The sequence below is a fragment of the Neolamprologus multifasciatus genome, chromosome 7 (genome assembly GCF_963576455.1).
Source record: "Neolamprologus multifasciatus chromosome 7, fNeoMul1.2, whole genome shotgun sequence".
Classification (NCBI taxonomy): Eukaryota; Metazoa; Chordata; class Actinopteri; order Cichliformes; family Cichlidae; genus Neolamprologus; species Neolamprologus multifasciatus.
Genome location: NC_140445.1, coordinates 4,652,141 through 4,668,636, shown reverse-complemented (window position 1 = coordinate 4,668,636; position 16,496 = coordinate 4,652,141). Strand labels below are relative to the sequence as shown.

Here is a 16,496-nt window from a genome sequence, read left to right as displayed (position 1 = left end):
AGCTGTAAGTAAGTGCAGTGTGTCTTTGAAGCTTCTTATCAGAACCTTTCTGACAGTTTAGTCAATGAAAATCAAAAGAGCTTGAGATCAGGTGTTTGTATTGTGGTGGCTTGGATAGTTGCACACTCTAGTGGAAAACAAAGAAACTGCCATTAATTCTTTAGAAAGTAAAGGAGGCCATGGCTCTTTTTAACGCATTTAAGTTTATATCTACTTGGCCCATTTTTCAATTCAGTTCAATTGCATTTATTTATATAGCGCCAAATCACACCAACAGTCGCCTCAAGGCGCTTTATATTGTTCAGTGGATAGTACAATAATACATACAGAGAAAAACCCATCAATCATATGACCCCCTATGAGCAGCACTTTGGCGACAGTGGGAAGGAAAAACTCCCTTTTAACAGGAAGAAACCTCCGGCAGAACCAGGCTCAGGGAGGGGCGGGGCCGTCTGCTGCAACCAGTTAGGGTGAGAGAAGGAAGACAGGATAAAGACATGCTGTGGAAGAGAGACGGAGATTAATAACAGGTATGATTCAATGCAGAGAGGTCTATTAATACATAGTGAGTGAGAAAGGTGACTGGAAAGGAAAAACTCAATGCATCATGGGAATCCCCCGGCAGCCTATGTCTATATCAGCATAACTAAGGGAGGATTCAGGGTCACCTGGTCCAGCCCTAACTATATGCTTTAGCAAAAAGGAAAGTTTGAAGCCTAATCTTGAAAGTAGAGATAGTGTCTGTCTCCTGAATCCAAACTGGAAGCTGGTTCCACAGAAGAGGGGCCTGAAAACTGAAGGCTCTGCCTCCCATTCTACTTTTAAATACTCTAGGAACAACAAGTAGGCCTGCAGAGCGAGAGCGAAGTGCTCTAATAGGGTGATATGGTACTACAAGGTCATTAAGATAAGATGGAGCCTGATTATTTAAGACCTTGTATGTGAGGAGCAGGATTTTGAATTCAATTCTGGATTTAACAGGAAGCCAATGAAGGGAAGCCAAAACAGGAGAAATATGCTCTCTCTTTCTAGTCCCTGTCAGGACTCTTGCTGCAGCATTTTGGATTAACTGAAGGCTTTTCAGTGAGTTTTTTGGACATCCTGATAATAATGAATTGCAGTAGTCTAGCCTGGAATTAATAAATGCATGAACTAGTTTTTCAGCATCACTCTGAGATAGGATATTTCTAATATTAGAGATGTTGCGCAAATGGAAGAACGCAGTCTTACATATTTGTTTAATATGAACATCAAAGGACATGTCCTGGTCAAAAATGACTCCAAGGTTCCTCACAGTGTTACTGGAGGCCAAGGTAATGCCATCCAGAGTAAGAATCTGGTTAGATACCATATTTCTAAGCTTTTCAGGGCCGAGTACAATGACCTCAGTTTTATCTGAGTTAAGAAGCAGAAAGTTAGTGGCCATCCAAGTCTTTATGTCTTTAAGACATTCCTGCAGTTTAACTAATTGGTGTGTGTTATCTGGCTTCATGGACAGATAGAGCTGCATGTCATCAGCATAGCAGTGAAAATGTATAATATGTCTTCTAATGATGCTGCCTAAGGGAAGCATGTATAATGTAAACAGAATTGGTCCTAGCACTGAACCCTGTGGAACTCCATAATTAACCTTAGTGTGTAAAGAGGACTCTCCATTTACATGCACAAATTGGAGTCTATTAGATAGATATGATACAAACCACTGCAGCAAAGTACCTGTAATACCTACAGCATGTTCTAATCGCTCTAATAGGATATTATGGTCAACAGTATCGAATGCTGCACTGAGGTCTAGCAAGACAAGCACAGAGATGAGTCCACTGTCAGAGGCCATAAGAAGATCATTTGTAACCTTCACTAAAGCTGTTTCTGTGCTGTGCTGAGCTCTGAAACCTGACTGAAACACTTCAAATAAGCCATTCCTCTGCAGGTGATCTGTTAGCTGTTTGACAACTACTCTTTCAGGGAACACTTGCTCCTTGCAAAGAATATTGTTATTCAGGGATCAGTGATCGATATTGAAGTTTTTAATTCTGTACACTGTAAATTGACAGGAGTGCTGGCATCATGACCCAGCTCTAACTAAGCAGCAAAGCACGAGCATGACCAAGAGCTTTGAACTGATGCTAACTTAATATAGCAACCAATCTGCACATCACAGGATGTGATCTGTTTAGCTGGGCTCTCTGGTGTTCCTTTGGAAAACCAGCTTTATTATTTATTTAAGTGGCACAAATTGTTACTTTATGAGAAAAAAACTAAAAAAAACTGCAAAGAAAAACTTTCATTTATTCTTTAATTTTAATTTAGAAGTCAACTTAGTAGTAGGATGCAAAAAGCAAAGTGTTTACAAAACTAACCAAACTGGCAACAGGGATACTGGAGATGTATACAGTTCCAGTCTGGAAGAAGACACACAATGACAAAGTTTTACTGATCCTTTATCCTTTATTTTAAAGTGAAGTTTTCAGCACAATCATAAAAACACAAATACTTAAGTTTTACATCAAAACCAAGCGAACTGTCCACAGTGCAGGAACAGTGCTGCGGCCCATAGCTTATACTCTGCTGTTTACTGATGACACCATGTGGAGGTGGGAGGCACTGCTCAAAGAACAGCTTCTCAAGTCATTTCAGATTACACTTCAAAGTATCACAGTGCTTACGGTCAGACTTTCAGTGTTGTATTAAGCAAAAACACTCGTTATTCAGTATAACAAGATAAATATTCAAAGTCAGAAATGTAAAAATATTAAATATCAGTATTAAAAGAACGACAGAGTAAACAAACAAAGAAATGTTTGGATTGGAGGAAATTATTCCTGTTTGCAAATGAATCTCATAATTATGTCTTTAAGTATAAGAATATCTGATACAGATTCAGCATGTAGACAGAAGAGCTGCTGTTTGGTTATACAAACTTCCAGCATTTAAACATATAAACTGTCCAGGTTTTGTCCATGAAGGCTCTTCCACAGTAGTTTCCATGGTTACAGGTTGGATGTCTGTCCTGGGACGGCTTTGGCATCCAGGTAGCTGATGAGCTGCTTCACCCAGGGGGCCGAAGGTCTGACACACAGCTGTCGGCCTGCCACTGTGTTCAGCCTGAAGGTTCACAGAAAGAGGAGAGTCAGAGGATGGAGGGGCAGGTTTGGTGATGGTGGTGATGTGTGTTTGTGAGGTGGTGTACTTACAGGATGGCGGACTTGGAGCAGCGCTGGCTGGTCTTGACGTAGCCGACCACTCTTCCTTTAGGCACTTCCTGGTCATTGAAGCGGAAGCAGCACTTTTTTGGGCCGGCACCGCGCATACCTGCAAACAAACAGGAACAAGTTAACAACTGAGCCACTGACACAGCACCACATCATCTGCTTCTTGGTTTCTGTTCCGATTCAGTTTCCTGCTGGCTGCTGTGAGGTCACATCTGATACTGTATGTTTAGTTGACGACACTGTGCAACTGCTCATTTGTTCCCCTGAGTTATGAAGTGGTCAGATTTGTCATGTGACCTGTCCTCTGTTTACTGTATCTATGAAGTAATATGTTAATATTAAGTTTAATGCTGCATTAACATTAATTATTTTCATATTGCACATTAGAATGGACTCTTTATCTCAGGCAAACTATTGGATGCTACAGCTTTAATGGTTCATGACTTTAGCTTCAGAAATAGAATTTCTTTCTAATAACTCCTATGAATGAAAAAGATTGAAGAAAAGTTTCATACATTGTTTATCAAAAATAAAATCAATAGCTTGCTATTAATGGTCTATTACTTTGTAAATAAAACAGCCAAAACAGTTGCAGTAATAATTATTGTTGCTTTATATTAAACTGAATGATTTGAGTGATTTTTTTTGTTTTTCTCAATTAAAAATAAAAAAACTCTGTAAATGTTATATTAATATTAATTTCAAATTGTTCTTCATCACACAGTGTAAAGGTCAGATCATTAAAACGAGCCTTACCCTCAGTCAGAGCGATGACAGCCAGCATGAGCACAACCACAGACAGAGCGAGACGAGGAGCGGCCATCCTGAAGTTTGTTTGTTGGCTTCGTATTGCAGCAGTGGATTAAAGTCTCAGCTGAGCTCTGTCGGCTTGTTCTCTGTGCTGTGTCACTGCTGTCCACCTGCTTCACATTTATACAGTTGGAAGAAGAAGCGGGGCAGACCCTGTTGTGCATCTTGGAAAAATTTGTGACGTGTTGAGTTTCACTAAAACAGGGAACTGTTTAATTTCCCTTTTCACTACGCCTCTATCACATGGGACCAAAGTAGATCTCTCTGGTCTGTCCAACTTCCTATGTGCTTTCTATTCTGACACCACAGACCTTTCATTGTTGATGCAGTGTGAAACAGTTAAGTGTTTACATAGGACATATCAGTATTCAGACATGTATTTGTTTAACCCCGTGGGGTTTCCCAAATATAAGTTTAGGGATTAATATGAACTTAGCTGCCTGCTGCATCCTCTTTATGCTAAGAGCAGTCCCACCTTTCACCCACTCTGCACATTTCGAGCTTTCTTAGGGTAAACTTTTATTCTGAGACGATTCCTGTGTCTGAGTCCAGCTGTTGTGAAAATGTAATAGCAACATAAGTGATACTTGTTTTACAGTATTGGAGCGCTTTCATAGGGAAACCTTATATGAAGAAGAACAGAAACAAATGTTCCTCAGATTTCATCCTTTTTCTTGCGATGTGGCTGAAACACAGTCTGGTGAACATCCAGACAATCAGTTAATAGAAGAAGATGAAATGGGTTGAAGATGGACTTCAGGAGATTTCAGGAGTGAAAAGTCCTGAAATCACCAAAGCATTTGCTCATAGCAGGTCATGTGACTGTGGGGGGTTCTATGTTTACCTTATATTATTGTAGGGTCTTTATCTTATAAAATAAAGCGCTTCAAAGCAACTGTTGTTGTGATTTGACGCTATATAAATAAAGTTGAATTTAACTGCTTTAAACCTGCATTTTTTCTAATGACCAACAGGTGGAGCCACTCCTGTGGTTTCAGAAAGAAGTCTGCTATAAACGTCACTGTAGCTGCTTTGTTGTGTGACCTCAGTAAAAAGTTTCCTGGTGGTTTGATGGTCTCAGCTGATATTTTCAAGTCCACATAATGTTCATTTTGTACGTTGTGGTTCCCACTAGTGTAACAAGGATCATAAAGCCATGTGTGTTTTAGGGTGGGCTTATCTTGTGTGGTTGATAAATGCTGAGAACTGACAAAAGTCTCAGCTTCATGCTTCACACATGCAGAACTATCACTGGGTGATGTCTGGGTGGCTGTGCCCACCTGTTGTATTTGTTTAATATACAGTCTGTGGATAAACTAGTACTAAAAACGGTCTGTGCTGAATTTTTAACATGTGTAGAAAAGCAGCAGGGACAATGTGCATCACCCTCACAATGTTGTGTAACAGGTGACATTTGTCATGCACATCTGCACGCAGGCTAACTCCATCATCACCTCTCTCTCTCTTCTTTTCACCGTCACCACTGAAAACAAGAAGAGACTGAGAGTTGATCTATGATGTAATCCCGCCCCCACCCTCAACCGGTCCGTCCCGCCTACCACACACCTCACCGCTGTCTCGCTTTCGTCATACGTGTCCTGCACCACCCTCACATACTTCTCTGCCACTGCAGACGTCCTCACACAGCACCACAGTTCATCTCTTGGCATCCAGTCATATGGTTTGTCTAGATGACTGGACATCTCCTCATCTCCTGTTCTACTGACTACTTTCTTCATGTCTCTACCTCATCACTTACTGGTGATTCTATTATTAGAAACCTTAAGTTAGAGACTTTGTGAGCTCAATCGATTGTATTCCACATGAGTATCCAGCGTGTGGACAGGAAGCAGAGATGCAGTCGTAGATGGCTCTGCAACTTCTCTCATTCTGTCATCCTCCAACAACCCATCTCCATGAAGACTGTGTCTGCTCCCAGTCCACCTAACTATAGACCCAGTTTTAACCTTCCTCTTATTTCACAAAATCTGAAGAAATGTCCCAAAAGTTTTAAAAGGATGCTGGAAAAGAGATTTTTAACAGGATTATTCATGATGGAGAAATGCAGCATTAACCATTTTGCTATTGCCGGCAGCGTAAAAGCTTTTTGTGGCTAAAACCACCTGCTTGAGTCGTCCAAGGACCTGCTTGGAACAGTTATCACCAATCCATCAAAATGAGATCTAATCAGATGATGTCTTAGAGCACAGCAAAATCATGTTAATAATTTGGTTCATTTCCTCCACATTACAAAGATAAGTTAAAGGATAAATGCAACTAATGTAACATGCTGGGATGCAGTATGATGACAGATGCTGTGGTGGACCTCTGAAAACTGACCAGCACACAGAGCTGTGGTGATTAGTAGAAACTTTTCACTTTCAATTTCATTTATTTATACAGCGCCAAATAACAACAACAATCCCCTCAAGGCGCTTTATTTTGTAAGGTAGACTCTACATAATAGATACAGAGAAAAATTTAACAAACATATGACCCCCCTATGAGCAAGCACTTTGGCGACAGTGGGAAGGAAAAACTCCCTTTCAAACCTAATCTTAAAAGTAGAGATAGTGTCTGTCTCCTGAATCCAAACTGGAAGCTGGTTCCACAGAAGAGGGGCCTGAAAACTGAAGGCTCTGCCTCCCATTCTACTTTTAAATACTCTAGGAACAACAAGTAGGCCTGCAGAGCGAGAACAAAGTGCTCTAATAGGGTGATATGGTACTACAAGGTCATTAAGATAAGATGGGGCCTGATTATTTAAGACCTTGTATGTGAGGAGCAGGATTTTGAATTCTGGATTTAACAGGAAGCCAATGAAGGGAAGCCAAAACAGGAGAAATCTGCTCTCTCTTTCTAGTCCCTGTCAGGACTCTTGCTGCAGCATTTTGGATTAGCTGAAGGCTTTTCAGGGAGTTTTTAGGACATCCTGATAATAATGAATTACAGTCGTCCAGCCTGGAAGTAATAAATGCATGAACTAGTTTTTCAGCGTCACTCTGAGACAGGATATTTCTAATTTTAGAGATGTTGTGCAAATGGAAGAAAGCAGTCTTACATATTTGTTTAATATGTGTGTTGAAGGACATGTCCTGGTCAAAAATGACTCCAAGGTTCTTGGTTTTGCTTTGTGTAATCTAACAAACAGCAACATGTTTAAAACTGAGTTTAAAATTCTAAGCGTGTGTAACGGGCAGAAAAAATACATTCTCGTCCACTTGAGGGCAGTACAGCCACGTGCTCTAATTAAATTGGTTGCAAAGTAAAACTTCTTCCAGTAAAACTGAAGAAGACGAAGAAGAAATTACATAACAGTCAGGCTGCGAGAGAGACAGCCCAATGCCTCATAGCAATAGATAAATATTTGAAAAGAAAAAAGTAGTCAATCTGACCTGGGTCCTGGAGAAATTCGACCCAGATGAAGACCCTAGCACGAGTAGTGGTGAGAAGAAAGCAAAAAAGTTATACTGATGATCAGTGTTGGTCAAGTTACTTGAAAAAAGTAATCAGTAACTAATTACTGATTACTTCCTCCAAAAAGTAATCCCATTACTTTACTGATTACTTATTTTCAAAAGTAATTAATTACTTAGTTACTTTTTAAAAACACGATTTACAACCTGAATAGGTGATAAAGTGATAGATCTTTCAGCCCAATTCTACTTTTTCTGCATAATCATCATACAAAATGTAATCAAATGGAAAAGTCTCTTTTTAAAACTTGTTTTATTAGTTTTAATCTTTTAACTTTATGCATCAAGCAAAAATTTAATTATATGCAACATTCTCTGACTGGAAGAAATTAGTTTAACATTTAAACCTATTTTCTGCACATTCCAGCACATAAAAATATTTTTTGTGTTTACACTCAGTCTTTCAAATAGATGCAAGTAAAACACAGCAGAAAATAAATAAAGTCAAAGACTAGCGGTCCTGTTGCTCTATTTTCACCTGTAAAGCAGGAGTGGGGTAGGCGGAGGTTTACCCTGGTGCAGGTGTGCAGCGGTCAGTGGAAGAATCCGCGAGTTTCTCTGTGAGTTTCCCATTATGTCGTAGCTACTTGGTGCTTGCTTGGAGGTTTAGGGGTTTTTTTCGGTGTAAAAATAAGTTTTCTTCCCACGTACAACGGATACTAATGTTTTTGTCACTTACTTTTATGGAATCAAACTCAAAGTAAGGTCAGTACTTCCACGCTTTAAACGCTGCACGCTCATACTCTCTCTGCACTCGATATATGATCCATTGTTGATCTGCACACAGCTGTTGTCACTAACTCACACTCGCTTACGTCACTGTCATGAGACACTCTCGTAAAAAGTCACGGTTTTAGTAACGCAGTAACACAGCGTTCCTACGGGAAAGTAACGGTAATCTAATTACCGTTTTTGCAATAGTAATCCCTTACTTTACTCGTTACTTGAAAAAAGTAATCAGATTACAGTAACGCGTTACTGCCCATCTCTGCTGATGATCAAAATGCTTTTTGTGACATTTTTGCTTGGTGGTGTGCTGTGTGATTTTTCTAATGTGAAATATCTGCTGTGGCTCCAAAAAGTTCGGAAACACTGCTATAATACTGCTATATACACTGCTTCTTTTTTTACACTGAATGATGGGGAAATATTGTTTGTTTTCTGCAAAATTACAATGAAAATGCACACTATTTAAAATGACTTACAGTAATGATTTCCTTGAATTACTTTTGGAGAATTACATCCTTAGGCATGAGACGTATTATAAACTATTACCAAATCTGTCTTTATGTCTAGCCGGGGTCAGCATATCACAAATATATACATATTCGTTTTTCAGCATCATTCTGAGACAAGATGTTTCTAATATACAGACATCTAGTGCAATGCAATTGATTGTACACTGCTGTGTAGTCCATTGTTTTTAAATTATGTGTTATCAAAAATGATTTCAGGAAACACTGTTAAATGTGCAGTTTCTATGCCATATGTGAGGACATGATCCAGAGTGTGGGATCATTTCCAGTTTAAGAAAAGCCAATTGAGTCTAATAAAAAGTTAAATGAGGTTTTGAAAGTGTCGTTTTCAACATCTACACAGATATTAAAATCACCTGCACTATTTATTTGATCATAACTGAGTGCTAACTCGGGTAAAATGCTGAGAAATCAGAGAGTAACTCTGAGTAAGAGCTAGATGGACAATAGATTATTACAACAAAAAATTTTTTTTTGAGTTTTTCATGAAGGGTGGACAACGGTCAAAGTCAGGCTTTCGAATGAATTAAAACTGTCTGTCTGTCTTTGGTTGATTAATAGGCTAAAATGAAAGATTGCTGCCTCTCCTCCTCCTCGGCCTGTGCGTTGAGGACTGACAGTCAGCTGGGATTTTTTGGTGGATTCTGAGCAGACACAGTCTCTATGTGGATGGGGTGTTGGGGGAATAACAGGAGGTGGGACACTGCAGAGAGGCGTGTAAGATTCCAGCTCTGCTTCCTGGTTGCATCTCTGGATAGTCACGTTTTGGGGTGCTTAATAAAAGCACTCATTTTTCTCAAAATAAGAGCTGCTCCATCTACAGTGAGATGGATGACGTCTCTCCTAATAATAGCAGCGGTTCCCTAGAAAGTTTCACAATTTTCTGTGAAGCCAAAGTCGCTTTCTGGACAGAAAAGGTCGCTTAAGAAAGATACAAACTGACTCATTAATAAAAACTGATTTTTATTTCCCTTTTTATAACTAGAGAAGGAAAGAAGGACTATCGACTGGCTAGGCAGATTAGGGTGATGAAGGAAAGAGATGGAAATGTACTGATAGGTGAAGAGGGGGTGCTGAGAAGAAGGAAGGAGTACGTTGAGGCTGAAGAAAGAAGAAAATGAGGTAGAGCGAAGAAGACAGATGAATAACCGTTAGTTATTCAGAAGGTAAAGAGGATCAGTAAGAAGGAAATGCCGGCAGCTGTGAAGGAGGTTGGTGCAGATGACATTACTGTGGAGGTATGGAGACTGATTAAAGAGAGGGCAGTGGACTTTTTAACCAGATTGTTTAACACAATTTTGGAAATTGAGAAGATTCATGAGAAGCTGCAGTAAGTACAACTTATTAAACTGACCTTTGGCTCCTTTGTTTTGTCTGAAAACTCATATGTCTGATATAAAGACACTTAACTGTTTCACACTGCATCAACAATGAAAGGTCTGTGGTGTCAGAATAGAAAGCACATAGGAAGTTGGACAGACCAGAGAGATCTACTTTGGTCCCATGTGATAGAGGCGTAGTGAAAAGGGAAATTAAACAGTTCCCTGTTTTAGTGAAACTCGACACGTCACAAATTTTTCCAAGATGCACAACAGGGTCTGCCCCGCTTCTTCTTCCAACTGTATAAATGTGAAGCAGGTGGACAGCAGTGACACAGCACAGAGAACAAGCCGACAGAGCTCAGCTGAGACTTTAATCCACTGCTGCAACACGAAGCCAACAAACAAACTTCAGGATGGCCGCTCCTCGTCTCGCTCTGTCTGTGGTTGTGCTCATGCTGGCTGTCATCGCTCTGACTGAGGGTAAGACTCATTTTAATGATCTGACCTTTACACTGTGTGATGAGTAACAATTTGAAATTAATATTAATATAACATTTACAGAGTTTTTTTTTTTATTTTTAATTGAGAAAAACAAAATCAACTCAAATCATTCATTTTAATACAAAGCAACAATAATTATTACCGCAACTGTTTTGGCTGTTTTATTTACAAAGTAATAAACCATTAATAGCAAGCTATTGATTTTATTTTTGATAAACAATGTATGAAACGTTTCTTCAATCTTTTTCATTCATAGGAGTTACTAGAAAGAAATTCTATTTCTGAAGCTAAAGTCATGAACCATTAAAGCTGTAGCATTCAATAGTTTGTCTAAGATAAAGAGTCCATTCTAATGTGCAATATGAAAATAATTAATGTTAATGCAGCATTAAACTTAATATTAACATATTACTTTATAGATACAGTAAACAGAGGACAGGTCACATGACAAATCTGACCAGTTCAGAACTCAGGGGAACAAATGAGCAGTTGCACAGTGTCGTCAACTAAACATACAGTATCAGATGTGACCTCACACCAGCCAGCAGGAAACTGAATGAGAACAGAAACCAAGAAGCAGATGATGTGGTGCTGTGTCAGTGGCTCAGTTGTTAACTTGTTCCTGTTTGTTTGCAGGTATGCGCGGTGCCGGCCCAAAAAAGTGCTGCTTCCGCTTCAATGACCAGGAAGTGCCTAAAGGAAGAGTGGTCGACTACGTCAAGACCAGCCAGCGCTGCTCCAAGCCCGCCATCCTGTAAGTACACAACCTCACAAACACACATCACCACCATCACCAAACCTGCCCCTCCACCCTCTGACTCTCCTCTTTCTGTGAACCTTCAGGCTGAACACAGTGGCAGGCCGACAGCTGTGTGTCAGACCTTCGGCCCCCTGGGTGAAGCAGCTCATCAGCTACCTGGATGCCAAAGCCGTCCCAGGACAGACATCCAACCTGTAACCATGGAAACTACTGTGGAAGAGCCTTCATGGACAAAACCTGGACAGTTTATATGTTTAAATGCTGGAAGTTTGTATAACCAAACAGCAGCTCTTCTGTCTACATGCTGAATCTGTATCAGATATTCTTATACTTAAAGACATAATTATGAGATTCCTTTGCAAACAGGAATAATTTCCTCCAATCCAAACATTTCTTTGTTTGTTTACTCTGTCGTTCTTTTAATACTGATATTTAATATTTTTACATTTCTGACTTTGAATATTTATCTTATTATACTGAATAACGAGTGTTTTTGCTTAATACAACACTGAAAGTCTGACCGTAAGCACTGTGATACTTTGAAGTGTAATCTGAAATGACTTGAGAAGCTGTTCTTTGAGCAGTGCCTCCCACCTCCACATGGTGTCATCAGTAAACAGCAGAGTATAAGCTATGGGCTGCAGCACTGTTCCTGCACTGTGGACAGTTCGCTTGGTTTTGATGTAAAACTTAAGTATTTGTGTTTTTATGATTGTGCTGAAAACTTCACTTTAAAATAAAGGATAAAGGATCAGTGAAACTTTGTCATTGTGTGTCTTCTTACAGAGTGTAACAGCTTGTGTCACATAAATAGACAATGGAACAACTACTGATGTTCTTTGCAGGTGTAGAGTTCAACCTTCACTTGTTCAAAATAAAGAGAAATAACATTTAACCAAGTCCTTGTTTGCTTGTGATTCAGATGCCCTTTTTCAATTCTCAATTACACAAGTCCGTTCTCACGTTTTTGCTAAGTCTGGACTTAATGATAACGTGAGTACAGACTTGAGATTTGTACCATTGTAACACCAGCGTACTTGATGATGTCACATTTCTGGAGTTTTTACTGCCTTCCCCTCTTAATTTAACTGTGATTAATGAAGCTTAACTTTAATCTCAGCTAAACCGATTTCCTCAGGAACAAATAAAATACTGAAATAAATCAAACATTCACATTTTAAGTTATATAAGACACTTATATATCATGTTTAACCGGAGTAGCGAAAGACCGCGGGGGGTGGAGTCCGCTGTTTTCGCTGGGCTCTAATGAGCCTTGACCTCCCGGTCTGCTATCGAGCTGGCGGGTAACAGATTTCTCCGAAACGTCAGAGCACTTTTGCGAATATGTGATGTCTTGATAAATTGAGCTGTGCTTATCTGTGCTTCTCCACCAATGACGCATTTGAGTTTTGATCGAAATGCATTCTGTGGTATTTAGCTCACCAAGTCCACACACAACACTCCCCACTCCAAAGCCTAACAGGTGACAAATCATCAGTATTTAACGCTTCTGCGCACCCAACATGTCCCTATTTTACGAGATTGGAAAAATGAGGAAACATGAGAACCATTTGGAATGAATCTTCACATGTACGTTCGTTTTACTTAAATTGCTTTGGAAAACACTATCTAACATCATTAAAGTCCTGGTTAAGGTTAGATTGGTTAGATAAGATTATGGTTATGGGTTAGGGCTGCAATACACGGCTGGGACGTGGATTACCGCAGGAGTGTCATTCTGCTGGATTTCATCCATAAGTCGGCACATGGCATAAGAATGCGGAAGGTCACCTTTCGGGTGTCTCAGGAACGTCTCGGGACTTGACAAATCGTCACTATATTACGCCTCGGGAGTGTGAATGAGCTGCAACACAAGTCACCACTGATGCATGCCCAATAAAACGGGTGGAGCAGGAACACATCAGGGAATTTTTCGCTTTCTCGGCTTGATGCGTACTTTGGGGGTTTCCAAATTCATGGGCTTCGTCCTCCTGAGGCCGCATGTGTAGGCCAATTATGTCACAGCAACGCAACGAAGGCTGTCCAAATTCGTAGACTCCTCCAAATGCAAGTGACAAATGCATCCTCCTTTTCCCCAGATTTGAAGGATGGGTCAGGTGTATCCTTCGTGGCCCTCCATATCCCAGAATTCATAGTGCGGCCAGGCCAATTCCAGTTTCCAACAATGGTGGCCGCCACTAAGTTTTAATATTACTGTTATTACTCTTTCTGGGTCACAAAATAAACTTTTAAGATATTTTCAGGCAAGAATGTAGCTATGTGAACTTCAAATATCTGCTCAGTTTATCAAGATATCATATTTGCGACATTTTCGGAGACGTCTGTTACACACCAGCTCGATAGCTAGCCAGAACAGCGAACTCCCGGCACATCATTTTCAACCCCCGCAGTCTTTCACTACTCAGGTTAAACATGATATAGAAGTATATATATATATATATATACATATATATATATATGTATATATATATATATATATATATATATATATATATATATATATATATATATATATATATATATATATATATATATGTCACTTAGATAACTTAAAAATGTTCTTGATTGGCTGTTTTCAGTGTTTAATTTCTTCGTGAGTAAATCGGTTTGGCTGAGATTACAGCTGAATAAACAGAAAAGTGATTGATCGAAAATTTACGCCAGTGTCCTGTTATATGTTAGACATCGAGGAGGAGACGGCTGAGTTTATTAAACTCCAGCTGGTGACGCATATCTGAAGGCTAGACCGTCCAGTTTCACAGGCTCTCACTTCCGTCTCGGCCTTCGGAGGACACGGCCACCGCGGCCTATTTGGGCCGGGTAGGCCGGAAGGATGCAGGAGGATGCAGCCTATAATTTTGGACACCCCCTTTGAATTGGAACACTACTTGTTCTGATGACGTATTACGAGGCCACGAGACCGCAAATACGCACAAGTACGTATATTGAGACAGGCCCTTATAGTACTAATCAGGTGGAACCAGATAATCTGCCACAGCCCACCAGATCATTTCTCACAGCACACCTATGTGCCACGGCAAAGTGTGTGGGAAACTGTGCCTTATAGGACCCACTGGAGGGTTGCAAGAACACTTAACATAAATCCCTCAACGTGATCTTCAGTGAGAGGATATCATATTATCAGTACTATCATAAGTTGCTCTGGTGTCTATTTAAGTGACATGAGTTGTTGCAGTATGCAACAAAACACAAGATGACAAAGACAAACTTTAGCTGATCCTGTAACTTTAATTTAAGGAGTACACTTAGTAGCATAAGCATGCAAAACAAAAAATCTTTACTCAGACTTTACATATAAACCAAGCGAACTGTCCACAGTGCAGGAACAGTGCTGCAGCCCATAGCTTATACTCTGCTGTTTACTGATGACACCATGTGGAGGTGGGAGGCACTGCTCAAAGAACAGCTTCTCAAGTCATTTCAGATTACACTTCAAAGTATCACAGTGCTTACGGTCAGACTTTCAGTGTTGTATTAAGCAAAAACACACTTGTTCTGTAAAATATCATAAAACATTCATAGTCAGAAATGTTAAATATCAGTATTAAAAGAATGGCAGTGTAAACAAGCACACACACAAAATCGTTGGACTGCAGAAAGATCATTCGTAAATTTTTTGACCCGGTGGAAACCTGTACTCAGGATGTAGCTATAACATTATGAGGTACAGATTCAGCTGTTTGGTTATACAAACTTCCAGCATTTAAACATATAAACTGTCCAGGTTTTGTCCATGAAGGCTCTTCCACAGTAGTTTCCATGGTTACAGGTTGGATGTCTCTCCTGGGACGGCTTTGGCATCCAGGTAGCTGATGAGCTGCTTCACCCAGGGGGCCGAAGGTCTGACACACAGCTGTCGGCCTGCCACTGTGTTCAGCCTGAAGGTTCACAGAAAGAGGAGAGTCAGAGGATGGAGGGGCAGGTTTGGTGATGGTGGTGATGCGTGTTTGTGAGGTTGTGTACTTACAGGATGGCGGGCTTGGAGCAGCGCTGGCTGGTCTTGACGTAGTCGACCACTCTTCCTTTAGGCACTTCCTGGTCATTGAAGCGGAAGCAGCACTTTTTTGGGCCGGCACCGCGCATACCTGCAAACAAACAGGAACAAGTTAACAACTGAGCCACTGACACAGCACCACATCATCTGCTTCTTGGTTTCTGTTCCGATTCAGTTTCCTGCTGGTTGGTGTGAGGTCACATCTGATACTGTATGTTTAGTTGACGACACTGTGCAACTGCTCATTTGTTCCCGAGTTCTGAAGTGGTCAGATTAGTCATGTGACATGTCCTCTGTTAACTATCTCTATGAAGTGATATGTTAATATTATTTGCTGCATTAATTCTGTGTGTGTGTTTTAATATTTTTGGAAAAATAGCGACTACTCATCACCAGTAATACAGGAAATCAAACTAATGAGTTACTATGTGTATGTCTTTGCATTTTTAATGCATGTATATTCAGGACTAGATCTCAATATTTAATATTTGTTTTGGCTTCCGTACCCAAAAATGTAAAAGTCTCTTAATTAAAACGAGCCTTACCCTCAGTCAGAGCGATGACAGCCAGCATGAGCACAACCACAGACAGAGCGAGACGAGGAGCGGCCATCCTGAAGTTTGTTTGTTGGCTTCGTGTTGCAGCAGTGGATTAAAGTCTCAGCTGAGCTCTCTCGGCTTGTTCTCGGTGCTGTGTCACTGCTGTCCACCTGCTTCACATTTATACAGTTGGAAGAAGAAGCGGGGAGACCCCACTTTGCATCTTGGGAATATCCATGACGTGGCTGTGACTTTTGCCATTTTACTACTGAGGGTATTTTTTGTGTGGGCTTTTTTTTTTCTCTGTGCTTTCGGTTCTCTATATAAACTGTTTCACTGTTAAACTAAAATGAGGAACCGGTTTTTACACGTCGAGTTTCCTTATTAATTACGTCTCACTCTCTCATCTCTCTCATCTGCATAATCTGCTCTTTATTATTACACTTTTTATCGTTGGTGCGGTGTGAAACACAAGAGAGCAACCACAGTTTAATGATGATACAGGCCATATGAGTATCCAGACAATATAAGGAGTCCAATGGGCAGCTCAATAAACAGACTGAGCACAGATACAACAGGAATCT

At 40.2% G+C, this 16,496-nt stretch overlaps 3 protein-coding genes and 1 long non-coding RNA gene across 4 annotated transcripts in view; 2 read left to right on the top strand and 2 right to left on the bottom strand.

Moving 5' to 3' along the window:
- Nucleotides 1-16,496, top strand: part of LOC146513543 (uncharacterized) — a 543,433-nt gene that overhangs the window by 290,547 nt on the left and 236,390 nt on the right. The window lies entirely within an intron of this gene.
- On the bottom strand, nt 2,582-4,105 carry LOC146513555 (monocyte chemotactic protein 1B-like). The gene is made up of 3 exons (XM_085169186.1): nt 3,969-4,105; nt 3,195-3,312; nt 2,582-3,105 (listed from the first exon to the last, which is right to left on the bottom strand). The coding sequence occupies exons 1-3, from the start codon at nt 4,033-4,035 to the stop codon at nt 2,991-2,993; spliced, it is 300 nt and encodes a 99-aa protein (XP_085025312.1). The 5' UTR covers nt 4,036-4,105; the 3' UTR covers nt 2,582-2,990.
- LOC146513554 (monocyte chemotactic protein 1B-like) lies at nt 10,385-11,944 on the top strand. The gene is made up of 3 exons (XM_085165128.1): nt 10,385-10,556; nt 11,214-11,331; nt 11,421-11,944. Exons 1-3 carry the CDS (start codon nt 10,490-10,492, stop codon nt 11,533-11,535), a joined length of 300 nt encoding a protein of 99 aa, XP_085021254.1. The 5' UTR covers nt 10,385-10,489; the 3' UTR covers nt 11,536-11,944.
- LOC146513553 (monocyte chemotactic protein 1B-like) lies at nt 14,748-16,074 on the bottom strand. The gene is made up of 3 exons (XM_085164488.1): nt 15,919-16,074; nt 15,347-15,464; nt 14,748-15,257 (listed from the first exon to the last, which is right to left on the bottom strand). Exons 1-3 carry the CDS (start codon nt 15,983-15,985, stop codon nt 15,143-15,145), a joined length of 300 nt encoding a protein of 99 aa, XP_085020614.1. The 5' UTR covers nt 15,986-16,074; the 3' UTR covers nt 14,748-15,142.